The 23,972-nt window shown below is 47.2% G+C and overlaps 1 protein-coding gene across 1 annotated transcript in view; it reads right to left on the bottom strand.

Moving 5' to 3' along the window:
• LOC146855029 (indolethylamine N-methyltransferase-like) overlaps nucleotides 1-23,972 on the bottom strand; it is an 80,906-nt gene that overhangs the window by 30,946 nt on the left and 25,988 nt on the right. Inside the window, exon 2 of the mRNA XM_085652522.1 lies at nucleotides 2,533-2,740. Coding sequence (XP_085508648.1) covers nucleotides 2,533-2,740 — 208 coding nt within the window. The remainder of the gene's footprint in view (nucleotides 1-2,532; nucleotides 2,741-23,972) is intronic.

Genomic DNA, 23,972 nt, shown 5'->3' with positions numbered 1-23,972 from the left:
TTACTAAATACCTTTCAGTGTGAAAACTATATAGCAATATGTTTCATTGAATGTTGTTATCAGTGATGTCATCAGTGATATCATCAATGAGGTCGTTAAGCATGTAATGAGTAATGCAATTTGTGCAATCATAAGTAGTGCAGAGAGCTCGCTGAACTATAACTGGTGAATTTCAGTGTTTTTTCTGGTTAAACCTGCCACATTATTCTGTTGTTTTCAGGTACTTTCTAGGGTTTTTTAATGTAAGTGAAGGTGTTTTTTATAAACAACTATAAATCTTTAAGTGTTTGTTCAGTAGTGTGCTTTACTTTTTCAACTTAAAGCCCATCATTATTGTAATTGTTTTTAACATTCCACGGGTCTCATGGCACTCCCATGTGACTCCTAGAACCAATATGAGAATCCTGCAGGATTTCTGTCTGGGTTTTACTTCTTCTCTAGGTTCCAAGAGGACATTTTTTTAAAAGCTTTGGTATGAAAAACGGATTTCTATATAAGTGTGAGGCTAAAGCTTTTCTCTTCAGATCAATTACTGAGGATCCCTTTTTGTGAAATTGCCTTGATTTTGGGGTATTGAGGTGCTGCAAGAATAGTGCGGGTGTACTACGAGAGTACTGTTATATATATATATATATAATATATGTTTAGCTGAAAGTACTGCCTTGCTCCATTTACAAAGTTTCTACCTTTTCATCCTCATCTGGGATTAGTACTTGGATGTGAAGACATCCTGTGTTGGGCCCACCAGCTTTTTATTTGATTTCTTTAAATTCTTTATCGAATTTGATGGAAACGCAATCTGGAGAATTAAGGGATGAATCGGAGGGACATCATCAAGAGAGATCACCTGCCATCAATGAGTTTCTTGTATGGCAGTATTTTGTTTCCCTGCATGGAAAAGAAAGGGAGTGCTAAAATTGTGAAGTTAGGAGAAAAGGACTTCTTATGGACCAGTAGCAAAAAAAGTACAAAAACATGCACCTAGCACATCCTAAATAAGTTATGGTTTGCTGGCAAATTTGATTGGTTTCTCTGACTTAAACTGTTACATTATAACTGACATTTTCATCTAACTACAGCGTTCCTCTAACTTTTGTTTTTTCAGTGAATAAATATGGTAGTCACCATAGTCAGAGTTTCCATAGGAGGAAGGGTTTTTAGTTTTGCTAATAACGTTGAAACTGTTTAACAAGGCTTCACAAAAATGTAAAAAAATTAAAAATCTTCATCTATCTTAGCTCTTTCTTTGAAAGATTTAGATTTTACCCATCAAACGGGGCGAGCAACAAAAAGAAGGGCACAAAAAAGTTGATTTTGCATGTTAATTCACATAGGACATTTTCAGAAGTGATACAGAAAAAACAGCTGACTGGAATTGCACCAAATTTGGCAGGAATTTAGAACTTTACTTAGAAAGTGTGGGGGATATGTACAGGGAAGTTGCAGAGCGTGTCATTTGACTCCTTGGCTTAACGCCACGCTCCGCCACTTCTGAAACGCAAGGCTGCACCATATTTACAAGAATGTGGTGCAGCCTTGCGTTTCCCCCTGTGATGGCGCTAAGTTTAGCAACTTGCAGGGGAGTATTGTTTATGTGTAGGAAAGTGTCCCTTCCTGCACATAAACAGTCCTAAAATGCCATGCGTCACTTTCATGTGTGTTGCTAAAGTGACAAAATGGCATTTTTTGTAAAGGTTTGTTTATGTACAAGAAGGGACACCTTCCTGTACATAAACAAACCATGGCATTTTGTTTTTTCCATGTGTGGTGCACAGGGCAGCACACATGGAAATAGCAAAAACTAGGAGAAATAATGCATTTCTCCTCGTTTCGCCAACTTAAGAGCTGGGTTTTCCTGGTCTTAATTTTGGCGCTGCCTCCTATGTACGCCACCATTCTACATAGGGAGCAGCGTCAAATACAATGGGTGTTGTGGTGAAGCGCCCACCACAACACCCACTGCACGCCCCTTTCACGCTAGCCATAGCGTGAAAGGGGGCCTTATGTACAAGGCAGCATTAAGCCACGTTCAAGCTTTTAAACTGGCAGAATAAAATCAAGATATTTGTTGACCTTGTGTTATCTTGCAGAATTAAGTTGGATTTAATAGCCCATTAGATGGCTGATTATTTACAAACATCTTGACCCTGGCTTTCGGTTTGACCATTTATTTCTACATTGCCTCAATCATTTTATCCAATGTTTGCCTTGCTGAATTGAATGCTACTAATTCTTAGTTCATCATTGGGTAAATATTAAACCTTCTGCAACCTCTTCCCTCTCAGATGTAGTTAGGGCTATCATTTGGCCCAAATTCGCTTGAAGATCTAAATATAAACAAACAAAAAGGAATTTGTTTTGTGAATAACTGGTTTTAGTTCAATAATATTCTGATCAAGTGATGTGTGTTCATCATTAGAAATATTGAAAATTACCATATGTTAGTAAACCTGCTAAACTATTGTCTAAGATCACTGGAAAGGAAAGCACTATGAACAGTAGTTGATACCGACTTAAGTGCACAATACATACCTGTTGCCCTCAATTTCACAAACCATCTTTGTTGCATGACTCCAGTCAATAGCCGCAGGTGCATTTGTCCGCCATTTCTCAACCTCTGAGATGCACTTATCAACGGAGCTGGCAAAAATTATGTCTGTGAAATATTCAGAGGCTGGAAGAGCCCATTGGAAGAAAGGACCGATGGACAGTACAATCAGCATCTTTCCCTTTACAGCACCTGGTAAGAAAATGTTTCATTATTTCAATCATAGCAGCACTTTAAAAATAAAAAAGAAATGCCTTTTGAGTAATCATTTCTCAGTTCTGTTTGTAACTATATACTTGGTCCCAGGTCATACAACATCTGTACATTCTCAGAAGAGCATTTATATATAATTGTGTGACCAGTGTAAATACGATTTACGCCCATTCGTGGAACTCTGTGGAATCTTGCACAGTTTTCATGTACTCCGTGAAATTTCACGGAGTGAAACTCTGTGTTCTGCCCACCTCTAATTGTTATATCGTAGAGGATAACCACTGGATGGTGCAAGTCAGTCTTGATGTAGCTCTAGCATACTCTCCTTCATCCCTAGGTTGTATTCAGGACATAAAGTACTGAGAGCCCCAAGAAAAAAGAACACTTCAGGCACATATTAGAGCATATAGGAAACAGAATGAGGCTTCAGTCCCATAAGCTCGATTTTGGTGGGCTGCCAGTCACTTTTCTTGGAAGGGCCTCATGGTGGCAGATTGACTTGAATCGTGAGTAATATGAGGGAGAAACAACTTGGTGTACGGATTCTGCAGTCACAGAACTATGCTTGGGATCACAGAACCGTGTTATCCTACCACCTGAGTACCCATGAGCCCAGGACTGACTAGCTATAGTGTATCACTTGCCCTCCTACTTAGGAGCCCAGGACTGACTAGCTATAGTGTCTCACTTGCCCTCCTACTTACTCACAGAGGAACAAGTGATGAGACACCCCAGAACACAACACTCCCGACCCTCTCAGGAATCGCAGTTGCAGGACACATCCTTTCATTCTCACACTCGCACTAGTCCACAATAAGATCTGACAGAGACACGAGAAAAGTTTAAAATATTTATTTTAGCTATCATGCTCTAATATTCAGTATAAATGCCACAATGAGTAAGAAAATGCCTAACACAAATATGGTCAGCTTAATAAGTAGTCCATAAATCATAAAAAAGGTGTCAATATACAAGACAGGGTAGCCTGACTCCCTCCCCTTCTACAGATGCAAAGTTATTATATATTAGAAGATCTCTGTTTTTTTTCTGCAGACCCGTACCTTAGCATGCACAGATGAAAGTTCTACAGCTCAGGTGCTGTCACAATCTCTTCCCTGGAAAAATCCCTCTCCAAGTGTTTTGACCAAATCTGTACATAGCTATATGATAAAGTACGTGTTCCCAAACAACAACTGCATTTGAGTGTTTTGTCTAGGTGCTGAGGCCTGACCAGAACAAAATAACAAGGGGCATTGTTGTTTGATCTTGTCTACGGTGTGCAGACTAAATCCCAGGAAAGAACAGAACGCAAAAACAACAACAAAGTACAGTGTGGCACAAAGCAAAATACTTTTGTATAGTAATGTGCGCAAAGCAGAGGGCAGTCTGCAACATGCTCATGCTAACATAGAGAAAAGAGAACTGTGATCTCACCCGGCAATACAATGGTCACCCAATACCGGAATTGCAGTGTTGGTTGATATCAGGAAAGTTTGCTTAATTCCTTCGTCACCATGCATGCAGAGTGGGGCTTTGTCTTTTTAAAGAAGCACCATTTTGAATGACGATAGAAGGCTGTATAGCTGTTTGCTTTTCACTTATGTCAGAGAGAATTATAGACTGCAATAGCAGCTATACAGAACAACTCGAATAGACTGGCAACAAATCAGCCGTCAATGCTTTAGCCTTATATTATGTGTCTCCACAGCTTGGAGGCACAAGATATGTGGAAGAAGAACTTCAAAGACAGCTCGATTTACCCTCTCCCACATTGGGATGTTGGTTGACTGGGGTGTGAGCCCTGGCCAAGCAACAGCCACAAACCCTTGCAGTGTAAACCACAAAAAGTAACTAAATTAACCTGTGCTTAACCCTGGGTATCGGCACAAAAAGCAATCAGGCTTAACTTAGATGCAATGGGTAAAGTATTTATGGAGGACACCAAACAGTAATAAAGTGAAAACACAACACAAGAAAATTCCCAAGCCAATTTAGACAGAGTACATTTGAATACATTATTATTTGACCCCAAAACAACAAAAATCTGGAGTTAAAGAACTGGAGTTATGAACTTTTAAAGTTCTTAGAGAAATCTTGTGCCTATAAGATCAAAGCTCCAACCACGGATATCTAGTGATGCGAGACTGTGTCAAAGTCAAAAGTTAAGGCCGACCATGATGTAGCATGGTTTGGATACAAGAAGTGGATTGGGCCAGTGGCATAACGAAAATTGAAGGGGCCCCCCTGCAAGGTACACAGAGGGGCCCCCACTCCGGATTTAATCCGGAGTTGTCAGGCCCGAGTGCAGTGCTGGGGGGGCCACCTGCAGCTCGGGGCCCCCCCCCCGCACCGCGGGGGCTGCGGGGGCCTGTGTTACGCCCCTGGATTGGGCCCGGTCAGCGCTTACCTACGAACTTAGAAAAATATTTGAAGAATAATGTCTGAGATGGTAGATGTTCAACAAGGCATGGCAAGGCTGCAGGAGTGTCGAAGAAGGGAGCGCCATCGTCAGAGGGCCGCGAAGTGAAATTGCAGTGAAGATTTTTGCCTTGGGACTTATTCGCCAAAACGCAAGTCGAAAATCTCCAGCTGGAAGAGGCAGAGGGCTGTATCCAAAGACAGTTCCATGAGGTCAGATACTTCTTTGATGAAGGATCACTGAAACAGATTTGCTGCTGCAGAGAAGAATGTAGTGGGAGAAGCCAGAAAGTCAATCCGACCAGTGATTCACCTCAGGCAGATAAACAAGCAGGTGAGTCACGGTCTCCTCCTGTTCTCAGAGCATTTGTTTGCCAAATTATAGCAAAGTTTTGGAAAATGGACATCTGGCCATATTAGCATCACAACCAAGGATACAGGACTGGTGGGACACTTCTTGGGGACCAGGACTCACTCAGGCTGGGTCCAGGTGCGGGTTCAAGATGGTGGGAGCCTGTTATGTCCCTGTGGCTCTGAACAGGAGACCAGCGAACCAGCACTTGAAGTAACTTTTGATAGTCCTGGGTGCAGGTGTAAATACAGAGCTCAAATGCTCTGAACAAAAACTAAATCTTTTGGGTATACCTTGAAATATGTTTTTAAAAACACCAGTATCCCTGCTTGCAACCGGCCAGAAATAAATTATATAGAACTCCCAAAAATGGTTGAGTCCATTGAAGTGGTGTCTACCTACTCAAATGTTGAGGAAATGCCAATGATGAAACACGCCACAACGAATCTTGGGTGAGGTGATGTCTCTCAATATGTTTGGACATTTGTGATATACCAGGAGACCAATAAATGCATCACCCGGAAAGGAACACTTACATCTATTGTGCTTATATGGTATGGTTAAGGATCACTTACAAAAGTTTTTTTTTTTTTTCTGTCCCCTTCTATGCAAAAGCACTGTTGTCATATCACAGAGGTGCAATTATGGCATCATATTGGCTTTATTGCTGCAGTGGGGATGTATGACACAATCATGCATGCTTTTACAATGCATGCTATTACAACATGAGCAATACAACGAACGCGTTGTTACTGCACATTCTTTTACCACGCAAGTCGTTACAATGAATTGTTTCAAGGAAGCGCTGGACTTTGGAATAGTATATATTCCAACTCCCGTCTGTGCAACAGTAGGGAAGATGTTGGATTTCAAATTCATCAACACGTTCCCTAATGCAAGTCGTTGTTAACGACTTGAGTGGTAATGTAACGCGTGGTAATGTCACACATGGTAACAACACGTTCTTTGTATTACCCGCGTTGTAATGGTAGTGCGCAGTTGTGGCTGCGTAGTAAAGGATGTTTCCCCTGCAGTGGTCTATGGCACACCTTCTCACTGCAGGGCGAGGGTGCTGCCTGTGGCACTACCAGAGCTGAATTAGTAAGGATTATCAAGGAATCTGCTGACTGATACATCTACATTAAGCAACCCCAAAACACTTTGAAAAGGTGCTAATTTGCCTCTAAACCATGTTTTTTTATTTTTATATTTCTTTATTGACAGTTTAGGAACTTACGTTGTTCAATTTACATACATCAGACATCTGCATATATTTCGTACAGTCTGTTTGCATTTTTAAACATTGTTACATCAGGTTCATATTCATTACAATACTCCAACTTGCTTCCGAAGCCAAAGGATAATTATGCAATTCCCCCATTACCCCTACCACACTCCCTCCCAACTTCATATTTAATCGCAGTTGTTCAGTGTCACTTCCCTTATTGTCGAATTCGGTACAGTGCATCATTATCCGTCTTGTGGGGGATTGCTTTTAGGAGATGTTATCATAGGTGTTTGTAGGTCCTTTATGTCTGCTAGCATGGCCGCCCATACCCGCAATTTGTCCTCCAATTTCTCATCTCGTCTCACTCTCCTCATTCTTACCGCCTCCGCCGCTGCCCACTCGCCCATATCTTTCAACCAAGACTCAATCTTCGGGGGAGTAGTCCCCATCCATGATATAGCAATTTGTTGTTTGGCTGATGCTAACCCAAGCATTACAAATTTCCTAGTCAGTTTATTTTTCTTGGGAGCAGGAAGGAGACCCAGTACGGACTATCCCGTCTCCTCCTTTATTTTCTCCAATAATGAGGTCCAATACTGAGACAGCATCGGGCATGTCCATACCATATGGATAAAATCAGACTCAGTAGCTCCACATCTGGGGCATCTATCAGATCTTGTCGGAAAGATCCTACTAAGGGTTCCGAATGCGATCCAGCCGGGAAAAGTACGAGCCGTAAGCGTGTTTCCCGACCGACTCGTACAGCTGTACGAGCGTCCAAATACGATGCGAGAAACGCAAAATCACCGACCGAATCGTTTCCGGGTTTGAACCGCTCCGTACGTCTCATCCGTAAGCAAACCATGCCGTGCAATGGAGGCGATTCCCGACCGAGCCAGTACGATGCACGATTCGGACAGCCGGATCGAGTCGGAGCCTCCAACACGTAAACGCTCCAGGAAGCAGACTTTGGGGGTCCGTGCTGGACCCCCCTTCACCCGTAGTCATATGAGTCGATCACAGGGTGGAGCCAAGGGTCCCCCCTACACATGCATGTACAGTTTGAGTGGCACAAACGCATCCCCACTACAGGGGGCGACCTTGTGCGCAACATACCTTTTTCGTCAATGGGAGTCTATGTACGCGTCGCACAAAAGGCTCCCATTGACTTCAATGGGGCTCCGAGCGACCCGTGTCCGTCAGCGCTCGTTCGCATCGCACTCGGGTGCTCGGAGCCCCTCAGCGCAAGTCAGTCGGAAAACTCACCGGATCCGAGTCGGACGGAGCCTTCTCCCAGCGAGATCGGAATCGGCCCCTTAGTGTTCTTGGGGAGAGGTACGCCTGGTGTACAAAGTTATACTGGACTAGCTTAAACCTAACATTCAAATTTATAGCTTTGTCCCCTTCGTGTACCTTAATCCAGCCTATAAACCATGTTGATACTGCATATTCCTATATAAGACAAACGCAGCATTTATAGTATCTGAATGATGTCTGTCTTTGTCACACTAATTCTTATTACTAAGGCTTGACTGAGAGCAGAAACAACAATTTTTCTTAACTGTCTGTAGGAAACCCCTGCTGACTTATTTTGCTTCTGCATCACATAGGCATCACTCAAGAAAACATATTGCATACTTCCTTATGTGAAACAGTCAGCATTACGGATGTCATGGTTGTAAATGATAACACTCCACATTACTGCAATTTCACAAAATGTAGGTGTCAGAACTGTGCATATAGAAAGTCAATGTACACAATAATACATGTGTGCATAAAAACCGAAATCGAATCACTGTTGTCGAAATCACCTGATATGACCTCTCCATCAACCCTGAGTCAGAAATACGTGGTCAGGTGTCTTGCTCTGCCTTTCAGATAATACAGAATCTCCCACATGGTGGCTCAAACACGGCGAAGCAGGAGACATAAAACAACAACACCTTTAGATAAGGGTTTTATTTTACAGAATGCCAAGACTCTCTTTTTAGAATAAGGCTTGGTGTTTATTTATGCAATGCTCTCACAGAAAGGCTTTCCCAGATGCCAAAATGAATCACATTCAAAAACACATTGAGATATATATTTATATGCATGCAATAATAACACACTTGATGAATGCAACAGTTAAATGCATGAATAATACTAATGAATAAACAAGCAGCAAATAATATGAGATAGAATGCAAGCAAAAAATGTGGGACATCCTGCAAGAGATCAGAAAGATAAATACACTCAATCACAAAGAAAACACCTCAAATAATCAAATCCCCTTGCCAGACATCACAATGGCAATAATCAAAACTCAAACACCTCAAATGATCACAGCCACTGGAACCATGCATCACAGTGGCACCAGTCAGAAACAAGTCACCTCACACGATCGGTCACTCGACATCCTTGCCAATTCACGCTGGGGGGGAGGAATTCACAGCTGGCTTGGACTCTCGACCAGTACTCAGGTTCCGTTTGTCTTACAGCAGAACATCTACTCTGTAAGTGAGCTCCCAACTCAGCTGTCAACAAACCTCAGCTTTATAGACTCAAAACACACACTAGAAGGTTCAAGAGTCTTCCTCCCCACACAAGGAAACTTACTAGAACTGGCCAGCTTCCAAGCAAGCATGCCAGGGCAGAAAGGAGTTCCCACGTTACCTCTATATTCTCGCATGTTCCAGTCTTTATCTTAACGAAGCTCACGAAAGCCTTCCAGGGTACATTAAACAATCTCTCACAAAAACAATCCTTGAACGTGATTAACCCAAACAACTTGCAAGCATGTCTGTGCACGCAGAAAAAGCTCAAGCCAGGTAGAGTCAGAATTCAGAATGACATGAGGCCATGTCAAAGCCAATAGTAAGAAATTAATAATTGTACAACACAGTGCACATTTGTGCACTACTGCTCATAGCAGTACATACTTCATCTCACAATGTACAACACTATGCACATTTGTGCACCACTGCTCATAACACTGCACTTCGAGACCACAAAATACCTTCCACACCTCTCTCTCTCATGCTTTCAAATGCACATCCCACACGTTCTGATCTTGGCAAGGCTGTTCTACTCCGTGACAGCTCCCACTGAAAGACTGCAAGATTACAAGAAAGAAACATTTAAGAGAAAGAAGGTATATTCAGGACGTATATTCAGGCTAGGATAAAATAACACACCAAAGTCAATTAAAATAATGGTAGTCAAAGGTCATCACAGGGTGTCAGACCACAAGAGTGCCTCTAGCACTACATCAGGCAGGCCCTATGACCAAGGCCTTTTGCAACTGATTGACAGATCACAGGTGTGGTGGTACGTAACCAACAGGAAAAATGCATGAACATGAAAAACCTAGATTAGTCTTATAGATAGGCAGAGACACCACAATGGTCCAGGAGATTGGTCCTAATAAAGCACATATGCTCGGAGGTGTGCATGTCACCAAAACACCATAAAGTTAGATGCCACATGAACTTAGGAACACTCAGGCAATCAGTCAGGACACAGCACAAGCAGTGAAGACACGCTCTCCATGCTTGACATCTGTACACATTACCCACTGGCCCTTATTGTGTTCACGCAAGGTCGAGACCCACCTGCATTTGTTATCCGGTGGGAATAATTTATGACTTCATGTCTTGGACCACATTCCTCTTCCTAATAAGGGCCTATGAATTGTTTTATGATGATCCTAGAAATGTATATAATGGCGCTCAGATCAATTGTACTTTGAGACCACGTTTAGACCTCAACTCTGTAACTGTGCTCCCGGCCGAAGTGTTTAATTAAACTAACTGTTCCTGTTTTGCCAAACGACTGTTGGTCTTTGTTGGTCTTTGTTTTTACAAGGTAAATTAACATTTGAGCAACATTTTGGTGAGCCAGATAGGAGAGATTGGTGGTTCGAACCCGACTGCAGCCGAAGGAAAGAACCCCGCCCGGACGGATTAACATCTGCATAGCAAGGAAGGTGAGCGGACGCCACAATTGATTGAAAGTTGTGCTGAATCTGTGAGGCGGAGGTCCGTCCTGATGCCTCTGTAAAGTGAGTAAGAGACTATATCCGATCCTTAGTCCAAGCATTTGGCATATGACAAACTAGGAAGAAGCGCAAAAATGTAATCAGTGCGCCCTTCCATTGACAGAAATCTGACATATTGCCTATTTTATGTGTCCGAACTGAGGAGTCACAAGGCGGCCTCACAGCCGATCACCTTTCTTTGATAGTCAGCACACTAGGAAAAGTGAAGGTTGTTAGTTGCTTGGACTGCTGGGCATGACACAGATGGTATGCTTGTCCCCTGGGTGTGATACAGGGATGAGGCCCCACCGCTTGGACCACTGGGCATGGGCCCTGGATGTGATATAGCGCCAGCACCTCAATGTCATTTTTTTGTCTAAAAGGGTTTTCTCAGTGCTACCAGTTTCTTACACTGTCGATATCTGACAAAAGTGAGAGGTGTTGTTTGCTTGGACCTCTGGGCATGATACAGATGTTATGCATGATCCCTGGGTGTGATATAGGGTGTAATTCTGACATTAGGGAAAATTTGGACCTTAGAGATTGTGTGTTTTGTGCTTGGCCAAGAAGGGCCTGTAGTTGTAGAGTTGTTCCTTTTTTCCACGTAAATTGTTATCTTCGTCTTGGAGCTAATATTGATAAACTATCAGGCTTACGTATTCCTTTGTACCGCACAGAGCCTCTACTCGTCATCAGGTAGCATACGCTAAGGAGTGGGCTAAGGTATTTTTTCTTGACAAAGTCATAATTTTTTCTCTGTCATTGTTTTCTCTCTTTTTTCTTCAATGTGGTTGTTCATTGATACATTCTTAATGTTGTGGTGTTAGTAAACTGTTGCAGCTGCAGTTCTGTCTTGAGTGTTGGTTTTGTGAATGACCTAATATGCTTATGAAGGTACCACTAATTCTTACAATCGTCATTCCATAGCTCCTTTTTTTCAGCTGAATTCACACGTTTTGAACTAACAGTTGCACTTTCTTTCAGGTTGTGACCCTTCAAATGATTTTTTGTTTGTGTTTGTGAAACATTAATTCAGATGCAGCTGTATCTAGCATTGAGCTCGTAGAAATAGTTGTAACCAGTATTCCCCTGGTTTTTATTTCCCCATTTCTCAGCGCCTGGAGACCCTCACAGGTGAGTAGCGCGCTTACAATTCCATGATTGATTGAACAATCAGAGTAGAATCTGATATTTAATCCCGGTAAGCTAGTGCGTATCTGTCCCTTAAAAAGCTCCCAGCTACCATGAAGTCATCGCTAAAGCACATGCAAACTAGGCTCCCCACACGGGTTAAAAACATAGCAAGTATTGCCATGAATGGCACGCACACACTAAGGTACATGCGTTCTCCTGGCCAGAGGTTGCAAGCTGTGACTCTAACATAATCGAACACACAAGAACACACATTTGGACCAAATACATAGGCAAAGCCCAGTCCGACAATACTATGCCAGAACCAGCAAGTAACGCCCGTGCCTCCTCCACTGTATGTAGGAATGGGAGTGCTCTCCCCAATGCCTGCAACCACCGATTTAGGCAATACCAATCCACCTGTCGAGGGAGCAAGAGAGCCCCCTGCTGAAAAACGAACCAGAAAACTCAGACATGGAAGGCTAACAGGCCAGCAGGCCCAGGAGCACCCCAGTCCAGTCCTAGAGCTCCTTGAAGCTCAATCCCTCATCCATCGCATTCAGCCCATCAAACCCCAGCAACGCAGAAAAAATGTGTTCCAATCTTCCAACTCACACTGGCCGAAACCCCGCGCATTCACAGAGCCAGAGCAGGCGGAAGATCCTTCTCTCACATTGCAGCCAAGACGTGGAATGAGCTACCGGCAGACATCAGACGCGCCCCCTCCCTGAACACCTTCAGGAAGACCCTCAAGACCTGGCTCTGCGGCTAAACAGATCTGCGGAACCCCCCCCACCCCCCCTCAGCGCCTTGAGACCCTCACAAGTGAGTAGCGCGCTTACAATTCCCTGATTGATTGATTGAGTTCAGGTGAGCCCAGTCGGGTGACAGGGAGATTCATAGCGGGTCTGGACAGCGATACAAGTAGCGAGAGTGAAGCTACAAGGTCAGCTCAGCAGGCCAAGGGGGCAAATAGGGAGCCTATGCCAGAAAACAACAAAACACCAACAAGCACACACATCCTACTGTCCACCCCAGGCTGATTGGAGGAAGACACAGTGGTCACAGTGCTTGTGAACAAGACACCATACAATGTCCTGGTAAAAAATGGGGTGACGAGGTCTTGTCTATGGGAAGGGACAGTCTCCTTATCAAAACACACTGCAACTATACAAGGAGTTTTGGGTGCTGTGGCATGGATCCCCATCAAAGAGCCCTTGGAGCTTGAATTAGGGGGGAATAGTATGATTTAACACTTATCCCTCATCCCCAACTAATATATTTGGGGGAGACCTAATGACTAAGCTAAAAATGTTCATCCAGTTTTCCGACTTTGCTGTAGAAATGGCAAAAGACTTTGTCCCATTCTATCTCGGTGTGGATTGCACTGTGCTAATCCTATGATTAAAGACTTTGATAGAATAGCAGACATTTGAAGTGAGCAGATCTAGAGTGTCGCTGGTGTTGAGAGTGCTCTATAAAGGAGCTGCTTTCCACCTAAACTTGAGAACTACCAAAATTGCATAATTTATTCACTGAAAAAAACATAGGTTTCAGGGGCGTTATAGTTAGCTGGACTTTTCACTTGTACAAAACTATTGAAATTCCCCCGTTATAGTTAGTTCAGCTAACTATAAGTCGCGCGCCCGCAATGCACTGCTGATGACATCACATATTACATCACTCATGACATGGGCAGTGACATCACTCATGGCATCACTGATGACATCTCCAATGACATCACTGATGACATCATCCAGTGAATGTGTGTTTTCCTGAAAATTAAATATGTTTTATATATGTATATCTCAAGGTCGATGGAAGAATAAATGGGTATATAAGTTTCTAAATGGATCTTTTTTTTGTTGAAAAATTGATTGTATAACTGACTGATTAAGTGTATCTTAGTGAATACATGGCTTAGTGAGTAATGTTTAAATATGTAAATATCTGTATCAGTCTCTCACTTTGTGTATAAGTGGCTGCATGGGTTGGTGAGTAGCCTCATGAGTGTCTATATAGGTTATTAGTTGGTTTTTTGAGTATCAGTATGAGTGTCTGAGTGTCTGTATGGTTCGGTGGGGGGTATTACGTAGTGCATAGATGCATGAATGAATGACTCACTGTTTGTATGTGTTGAAGACAGCATGTGTGCAGGACTGTATGGGTGGATGAGTGTGTGTATGGGTATGTTAGTGAGTGAATGACTGTCTCAATAGTGTCTTTTTGAGTAACTACCTATGTTTTACACTAGTATATGTGACTATTGGTGTATATAAGTGAGTATATGTGAGAGTGAGATATTGGAAGAGTTCCTGTATGAATAAGTATGTGTTTCTCTAAGTGATTGTTTAAAAGACTAAGGGGCATATGTATCAAGCAAATTTTTAGTCGCAAACGCTGCGATTCGCAAAATACAGCGTTTGCGATTAAAAATTCGCAAAACGGGATGTATGAGCCACATCCCAACGCAAATTTAAGGAATCGCTAATTTAGCGATTTCTTAAGTTTGCGTAGGCATTTAAGAAATCGCAAATTGCGATTTCTTAAATGAAATGTAACACTCACCAAAGGATTGCGATTAATCCTTAAGAAATCGCAAAGTACCACCAACTACTAGTTGGTGTTAATTTGCGATTTCTTTTAAAAATGCATGTTTTGTAATTTTACAAAGTGCCACGTGACGCACATACATGCCCTTAGGGCATGTGTGTGTGCCATATGACCACACATGCTAATTTCAGGGGTGTATCAGGGTGTCATCTTGACACCCTTGCACCTTTGAAATTATTCTCAAATAGCGATTAGCAAATTGCGATTCGCTATTTGAGAATTACTTCCCATTCATTCCTATGGGTCTCCTGGCCCATAGAAATGAATGGGCAGGTATTCCTTAATTGCGATTTCGCAATTTGCTAATCGCAATTAAGGAATTTTAAGAAATCGCAAAAAGTTTGCAATTTTTTAAATACATCCCGTTTTGCAATTCTCAAATAGCGATTCCTTAAAAATCGCTATTTGAGAATCGCAAATGGTGATGTTGATACATATGCCCCCTAAGTATGTGTAAGTTTCTGTAGAAGTAAGTGTGGTGGTGTGTGTATAACTGTATATGCAAGTAAATGGATGTTTGATTCTTTATTAGCATGAGTGACTATATGGATGAGTGGTGTTGTGAAACAGGATGTATAGGTGTATGAGTACATATGATGAGTGAGTACATTTATGAGTGACTGTATAGGACTGTTGGTGAATGAGTGGATGTGTATGTGGATCTTAGAATTACTGAATAGGTTGTTGTAACTGGTATTGGTATGTCCATAGTTTAGTTTCTATTTTTGAATGTGTGTATGAAAGGTTATATTAGGGTGAGAGGAGGTCTGCCACTCTATCACAAGGATGATGTCATCAGTGATGTCATCAGTGATGTCATTTGAGGTGTCATCAGTGATGTCATGAGTGATGTCACTGACCATGTCATGAGTGATGTAATATGTGACGTCATCAGGAGTGCATTGCGGGCGCGCGAGTTATAGTTAGCTGAACTAACTATAACGGGGGAATTTCAATGGTTTTGTACGAGTGAAAAGTCCAGCTAACTAAAACGCTCCTGAAACCTATGGTTTTTTCAGTGAATTTCTAAGGTTTTTTAAATCCTAATTCCTAACTATAATGTGCCTGAAACCTATGGTTTTTTCAGTGAATTTCAAAGGTTTTTTAAATGCTTATTTCTAACTATGCCTACAGAAATAGGACATGTGAAGAAAGAAGAAAAAACGCACAGAAAGAAAAAAAAGAAATGCAGACAGAAGCAACAGAAGACCTCAAAGACAAAGAAGAGTGCAGGAAGAAGGATAACTTGCAGAAAGAACAAACAGAAGAGCAGAAAGAAGCCTTATTGCAAAATCATCCTGTACCCTCAACTTTTTCAGACAGATACTGGTGGTAACTGAGTCTGACTAACCAGTCCTGGAGCCAGTGCTATGTTAAAAGACGCTTAGAATACAGTGAAAACACCTACATTCACTATGGAACACTATGCGTTGGGGTCCCCCTGTGATTAGCATGACCTCCTCTGTAAGCCCCTAGTATAGAATAGGGCAGGGGGATTAAAACTACCTCTTAAAACGTGCCACAGGGCGCGTTTGCACACGTCACCTCAGGCCCCATCCCCTCCCGTCCCCACTGTGTAAACATGCCCTGTGGCCGTTTTAAGTTGAGAGATTAAGTCCCCTTGAATCCTAAGGATCCCTAGGGTCAAACTAGCCCACTAGGTACCTCCAGTAAGCGCCACAGAGCTGCGTTGCAGAGAGGTGTAAAAAGGGGCGTGGCCTCAGAACACCTTTCTGCAACGCAGCTCCCTGGCGCATAATGGAGATACCTGTTGGGCTAGTTGGCCCTCAGGGACCCTCAGTATTGAAGGGGAATTAATTCCCCAACTTACAACTCGCCAGGGGGCGCGTTTGCAGAGTGCTGCATGGAGGGGGCGTGGCCTCCGGCACGATGCCGGTCTTTTATTTATTTTTATTTTTAAGAAGGGGGCTGTGTGGCCCCCCTTCTTTTTCTAATTTATTGGCCCTGGGGACCCCATCCCCCAGGGCCTGCCCCCTAATTTTTGATTAGAAAAAAAAAAATTGTAAGGGGGCCATGTGGCCCCCCTGCCAAGGCCTTAATCGCCCCCGGGGATCCCAACCCCCGGGGCATGCCCTTTTTTTGTTTTAATTCTTTAGGAGGGGGGCTGCGTTGCCCCCCTCCTCAGGCCACTTATGGCCCCAGGGACCCCATCCCCCGGGGCCGGCCTTTGTTTTTTATTATTTATCTTTTATATATATTTATAGAAACACCTAGGACATGCTGGACAAACCGTGCGTACCTATCACCATGACGATTTGCGTGGTATTCATTAAAAGGTGACTATGCATACAATGAATCCACGTGGAATGTATTTACACCGAGAGTGAAGCTCTGACGTGTCTGATGCCCTACCGTGCCTAATCCCGGCGCCCCTGCCGGTGGGTACTCTCCAAGTAGACACCCTTGTCGTTTATTCATACAAACATGGGTAGCTATTGCCGGGCACATACAGGCGCCAATCACGATCCTGTAAAAACCGGGTACGAACCGTCGGACGGAGCATATTCTCCGTCCGACGCGTACCCGGTCGTCAAAATCTACCAACATGGAATTACGATTCGCACGGAAACACCATTTCCGTACGAATCGTACAAAACCCCGACCGACGAAAATAAACCTACAAATGCGATCCGGGAAAGCGCCGACCTGACGTCGGGACGCTCGCAGCCTGCCATTCACGAACCAGGAATTACGATTCGCACCGACGTCATGCCGCACGGTGAATATTATCCGGCAGCCAAAAACTGCCGGGAAATCAGGACGACGCGAACAAGGAGTACCAGTACGCGACGGACAGACAGGACGACGCGAACAAGGAGTACCCGTACGCGACGGACAGACATGGACCCGAACCTACGTGTCATCCCGGCCCTCATAGCAGTCGACCTCCTCTACAGGTTCCGACGCAGATGCCGCAGAAGGTCAGAACAACTAAGGGAGGGGGGAAAGTGGGGGGGGTGGCAGGACCAGGGCAGGCCACAAACCCCCCACCAAAGTCACACAGCACACATGCCCTGGACATACCTGACTCCCAGGCCCTGGTCACTACGAGGGGGTGGGGGCGTGTCCAGCTAAGCCAGCGACCGCCACAACGGAAGTTCTTGACGACGCGAACCGGCAACACAACCAGACAGGTACGTCCCGTACCCACACCTTAAGAGCGTGGGTACGAGTCGTACCACGCCCACACCTACGTCACCCCAACAATGGCGGGACGGCTCGTACCCACGTGGCAAAGGCCTGGGTATGGCCCGCACAAGCATCACATAGCGTGGGGACGGATATGTACGGACCGTACCCCCACCCCGTATGCATGGAGCGTACCCCCAACCCCAACAGTGTAAGTACGACATGTACCCCCACCCGCGTATGCAAGGAGCGTACCCCCAACCCCAACAGTGTAAGTACGACCCGTACCCTCACCTCGAATGCATGGAGCGTACCCCCCATGCCAACAGTGTAAGTATGACCCGTACCCTCACCCGCGGACGTATGGAGCGTACCCCCACCCCAACAGTGTAAGTACGACCCGTACCCTCACCTCGAATGCATGGAGCGTACCCCCCATGCCAACAGTGTAAGTACGACACGTACCCCCACCCGCGTATGCAAGGAGCGTACCCCCCATGCCAACAGTGTAAGTACGACCCGTACCCTCACCTCGAATGCATGGAGCGTACCCCCACCCCAACAGTGTAAGTACGACCCGTACCCCCACCCGCGTACGTATGGAGCGTACCCCCACCCCAACAGTGTAAGTACGACCCGTACCCCCACCCCGTATGCATGGAGCGTACCCCCAACCCCAACAGTGTAAGTACGACATGTACCCCCACCCGCGTATGCAAGGAGCGTACCCCCAACCCCAACAGTGTAAGTACGACCCGTACCCTCACCTCGAATGCATGGAGCGTACCCCCCATGCCAACAGTGTAAGTATGACCCGTACCCTCACCCGCGGACGTATGGAGCGTACCCCCACCCCAACAGTGTAAGTACGACCCGTACCCTCACCTCGAATGCATGGAGCGTACCCCCCATGCCAACAGTGTAAGTACGACACGTACCCCCACCCGCGTATGCAAGGAGCGTACCCCCCATGCCAACAGTGTAAGTACGACCCGTACCCTCACCTCGAATGCATGGAGCGTACCCCCACCCCAACAGTGTAAGTACGACCCGTACCCCCACCCGCGTACGTATGGAGCGTACCCCCACCCCAACAGTGTAAGTACGACCCGTACCCCCACCCGCGTACGTATGGAGCGTACCCCCACCCCAACAGTGTAAGTATGACCCGTACCCTCACCTCGAATGCATGGAGCGTACCCCCATGCCAACAGTGTAAGTACGACCCGTACCCTCACCTCGAATGCATGGAGCGTACCCCCACCCCAACAGTGTAAGTACGACCCGTACCCCCACCCGCGTACGTATGGAGCGTACCCCCACCCCAACAGTGTAAGTACGACCCGTACCCCCACCCGCGTACGTATGGAGCGTACCCTCACCCCAACAGTGTAAGTACGACCCGTACCCTCACCTCGAATGCATGGAGCGTACCCCCCATGCAAACATTGTACGTACGACACGTACCCTCACCCGCGGACGTATGGAGCGTACCCCCACCCCAACAGTGTAAGTACGACACGTACCCCCACCTCGAATGCATGGAGCGTACCCACATCCGTGTATGTCATGAGCGTACATATTGTGAAATAGGAGGGGTGTGTGCAGAGTCCTACCAGCAGTGCCCTGAGACAGGAGGGGTGTGTGCAGAGTCCTCCCATCAGTGCCCTGAGACAGGAGGGGTGTGTGCAGAGTCCTCCCAGCAGTGCCCAGAGACAGGAGGGGTGGGGGCCTATCACTCCCAGCAGTGCCCTGAGACAGGAGGGGTGGGTGCAGAGTCCTCCCAGCAGTGCCCTGAGACAGGAGGGGTGGGGGCCTATCACTCCCAGCAGTGCCCTGAGACAGGGGGGGTGGGTGCAGAGTCCTCCCAGCAGTGCCCTGAGACAGGAGGGGTGTGTGCAGAGTCCTCCCAGCAGTGCCCTGAGACAGGAGGGGTGTGTGCAGAGTCCTCCCAGCAGTGCCCTGAGACAGGAGGGGTGTGTGCAGAGTCCTCCCAGCAGTGCCCTGAGACAGGAGGGGTGGGTGCCTAACACTCCCAGCAGTGCCCAGAGACAGGAGGGGTGGGTGACCATCACTCCCAGCAGTGCCCAGAGACAGGAGGGGTGGGTGCCCATCACTCCCAGCAGTGCCCTGAGACAGGAGGGGTGGGGGCCTATCACTCCCAGCAGTGCCCTGAGACAGGAGGGGTGGGTGCCTATCACTCCCAGCAGTGCCCTGAGACAGGAGGGGTGGGGGCCTAACACTCCCAGCAGTGCCCAGAGACAGGAGGGGTGTGTGCAGAGTCCTCCCAGCAGTGCCCTGAGACAGGAGGGGTGGGGGCCTATCACTCCCAGCAGTGCCTTGAGACAGGAGGGGTGTGTGCAGAGTCCTCCCAGCAGTGCCCTGAGACAGGAGGGGTGGGTGCCTATCACTCCCAGCAGTGCCCTGAGACAGGAGGGGTGTGTGCAGAGTCCTCCCAGCAGTGCCCTGAGACAGGAGGGGTGGGGGCCTAACACTCCCAGCAGTGCCCAGAGACAGGAGGGGTGGGTTCAGAGTCCTCCCAGCAGTGCCCTGAGACAGGAGGGGTGTGTACAGAGTCCTCCCAGCAGTGCCCTGAGACAGGAGGGGTGGGGGCCTATCACTCCCAGCAGTGCCCTGAGACAGGAGGGGTGGGTGCAGAGTCCTCCCAGCAGTGCCCTGAGACAGGAGGGGTGGGGGCCTATCACTCCCAGCAGTGCCCTGAGACAGGAGGGGTGGGTGCAGAGTCCTCCCAGCAGTGCCCTGAGACAGGAGGGGTGTGTGCAGAGTCCTCCCAGCAGTGCCCAGAGACAGGAGGGGTGGGTGCCTATCACTCCCAGCAGTGCCCTGAGACAGGAGGGGTGGGTGCAGAGTCCTCCCAGCAGTGCCCTGACACAGGAGGGGTGTGTGCAGAGTCCTCCCAGCAGTGCCCAGAGACAGGAGGGGTGGGTGCCTAACACTCCCAGCAGTGCCCATGGAACGCAAAGGGTGGAGTAGCCACAGATACCATGCCCACAAATGTCAGTCAGGTGCACAAAGACCCTGCAGTACATGTACCACATGTGTGCGAGGCTGGGAGTATACGCATGCATTGGGCCAAAAAGATAACATGTACACATGAAGTCATGTCAATAGTCCACATACACAAGTACAATGACTACCAAGGATGCCACGAATGATGCAGGTGGAGAATGGCTCAGCATGCATGTGCAAAGTTGAAGGAGTCCGTCACACACCCAGCTAATGTACACACAGCTCGGCGCTAAATATTGGGAACACCCTGCAGGGAAGAAGTCAGGGTACACAGAGGAAGGAAAACACCTTGGGACAATTGCAACATGCAGCAACTGCTTACATGAATTGAGAAAGCTAGCTAACACCGTGTGATGGCACACAGATCCCATGGTCCCCCCTATGAGCAGCACACTACTACATTTCCCACACACCCAACACATGAACACCACCCACAACCATGTAGCAGCCCCACCGACAGCAATGCCAGCAAAGCAGGAGTGTTCCAAGGGCAAAAAATAAATAGCTTTATTCAGCATGATCCAAAAACTGGTATGTAGAAAGTTCAATATTTACAAAGCCCATAGGGCAGTCCAGGAGTCACAGCTGGATGGGGGACACAGTGGGATGCGTGTCCCCTAGCTTGCCTGCACAGTTACAAGCCGTTGTCTTCCACAGGGGTGAGGGCATCAAGTGGGGGGGAATGAACAGGCACCGCAGGGACAGGAGTGCGAAGGGTAGGCGACGTGGGTGCAGGGATGGAGGACTCCACCACAGGGGGTGGGGCAGGGCCAAAGGTGGATTCTAGGAGCGCGCTGCACACCTCGGCAAGGTCCTCCAGGGACTCCCCTGCACCCGAAGGAACCACAGGCCCCAAGGAGGGGGGGGGGTCAGAGGGATGGGTCGCAGCGCCACTGGGGGAGGGTGTGGACAGGGGGGGGGGACTCAAGCACCCTGACCGTGGACTTCCGTGACCGCTTGCGGGGTGGTGTCACTGTGGGGCTCAGGGACAGAGCGGCCATGAAGGAGTCTTTGGGGGAGATGTGGCCAGGAGAGCTGAGGGGAGGGGATTTGGAGGGAGTGGATTGGGTGGAATGCGGACTCCCACTCTGGCTGCGTGTCACACGTTTGCCCCCCGACCCAGTGGGTGTGCCTACTTCACCCTGTGTGTGCGTGTCAGGAGGTGTGCGGCGGACCTTCCCTGCTGGTGTGGTGCTTGTGTCTGTTGTGGTGGGTGCATGCTTACGTCTGTGTGTATGTGGGACAGGCATGGGAGTGGGAAGTGTGGAAGGAGCAGGGGTAGGGGGTGGGACGTAGCGCTGCAGGAGACCCACTGCTGCAGTCAGTGTGGAGTCTATGGACCTCAGCAAGTTGCGTTGGTCAGCCTGCGATGAATGAATGCCCTCCAAGTATGCCTCCATGTTGTTGAGGACCTGGCTGTGGGCATGGAGGACATTAAGGATCGCAGTCTGACCAATCTGCAACTGCCGCTGGATGTCCACAGACTCAGCATTGGCGGCAGCAGTGGAGACAGGGGCAGGGGGTGCGGTGCCTGGCAGGAAGGAGACATGTGGTGACCGGGCACGTAGGGAAGGGACACGAGCAAGTGGGAGGCGGCTGATGCCAATGGAGGGGGCGGTGCGAGATGTAGGGCTGCTGTCAGATGGTGGTGCAGCCACCGCCCACTCGGAGAGATCATCCTCGGACCCGTCAGCTTCATACTCTGTTGTGCCAGTCGACAGGTCCCCGGGTTCACTCTCCTCCGCCTCTGTCCCACTCGAAGCGCCAGGCACGATGCCACCGCTGGCACTGGTGCTCGGTCCCTCCGCGCCGTCTGTGTCCATGTCTCCCTCCGTGTCCCCCGACGATGCTGTGGGCAGGGTGAAGAGACAGAAATTAATCATACACCTGTATACATATGTCACATGAGTCAAATCTACTTAGGTCACAGTGCATAGCCTGAAACAAAGGAAGAGTTACAACTACAAAACAAGGTACATATGTAGGCCCTGCAAGACACAGTTGTGTGACCCACCATGCCATGGAAAAACTATGGAGAGCATGACACAATAGCAAATGAGATGACATGGAATTTTGACTGAGGAGCAAGGCCCTGGGGACAATCCAGCACTGCATCTGCACCACACAGCGTGGCAGGCAATAGGGATGAGCAGGGACCACATCCAGGAACTAGAGGCACATGCAGCATAGGTAATACTGATAACATGCCCACCCTGACTGGCACAATGTACCTTTAGTGTATGTCCAGACAAACATCACACACAGGCCAGTCCTAGCAAGGAGATGACAGGTCTTGACATGTAGGCCATGCCCGCACCACCCACACCCTACATGAGACTAATCTGTGGAGACACAGGAAGCACTTACATCTCTTAGTCAGGGTGAAATACACATGGGATGCAAAACTTCAATATTGCACACAAACTACCCAAGGTGCGGCTGTCCAAATTATCATGTACAAATGGGCATCATCAGATGATTGCAACAAGACACAAAGGCAATGGCCACCGTGAGTATGTAATTGGAAAATCAGGTCAGGCTGGACAGTGGACACTTGTAATACATCTCACGTCAATATACATGGTGCCAGGGGACAATGGCACAGAGCACAACCTATGCTGTAGACACAGAGATTGTCGACATTCTCGGATTACACACATGATACCTAGGAAAAGATGCCCCTGGGGACAGTAGTGGCCACACAACTCCATGCTCCTGAATGGAAATGACTGCAACACACGCTAACATCCCTGCACTATGCGTAACGCACACTCATGCACATCATGTCACAGGCCACCACATGGGACATGCCTGCTGGAAGGTCTCGCACTCGAGAGATTAACTGCCATGTCTGGAATCAGCATTAGTGCCAACTTACATGGAACCCACAAGTCCAGAACTGGACAGGGCACAGGCAAGGTCACTAAACCTGTTACACACCACCCCCACACATGATGCTGCAGGCATTGTACACTTGGAGAATGTGTCAGGCTACATAACTTTGTGATGGAGTGACTACACAGAGACCAGTGAACACATTGCAAGGTGGGGAAGGGAGGCAGGAGAGGCCTGCAACACTGTGGGTAACAGGATCTGCACAGCACCATAAACCCTGGAAGTGTATCCATGGAACAGTGCACTTACAAATGCTGGTGAAACACAACAAACACACACATGTACCTACCCCCTTCCGGCTGCTGCATCTCCTGTAGGCGCCTGTCCAAGTCAGGAAAGACCACCGCCAGCACACGTTTCTGGATGTGGGAGGGAC

The sequence above is a fragment of the Triturus cristatus genome, chromosome 4_1, assembly GCF_964204655.1.
Source record: "Triturus cristatus chromosome 4_1, aTriCri1.1, whole genome shotgun sequence".
Classification (NCBI taxonomy): Eukaryota; Metazoa; Chordata; class Amphibia; order Caudata; family Salamandridae; genus Triturus; species Triturus cristatus.
The sequence above is the reverse complement of the archived record's forward strand: the minus strand, read 5'-3'. Positions and strand labels throughout refer to the sequence as shown.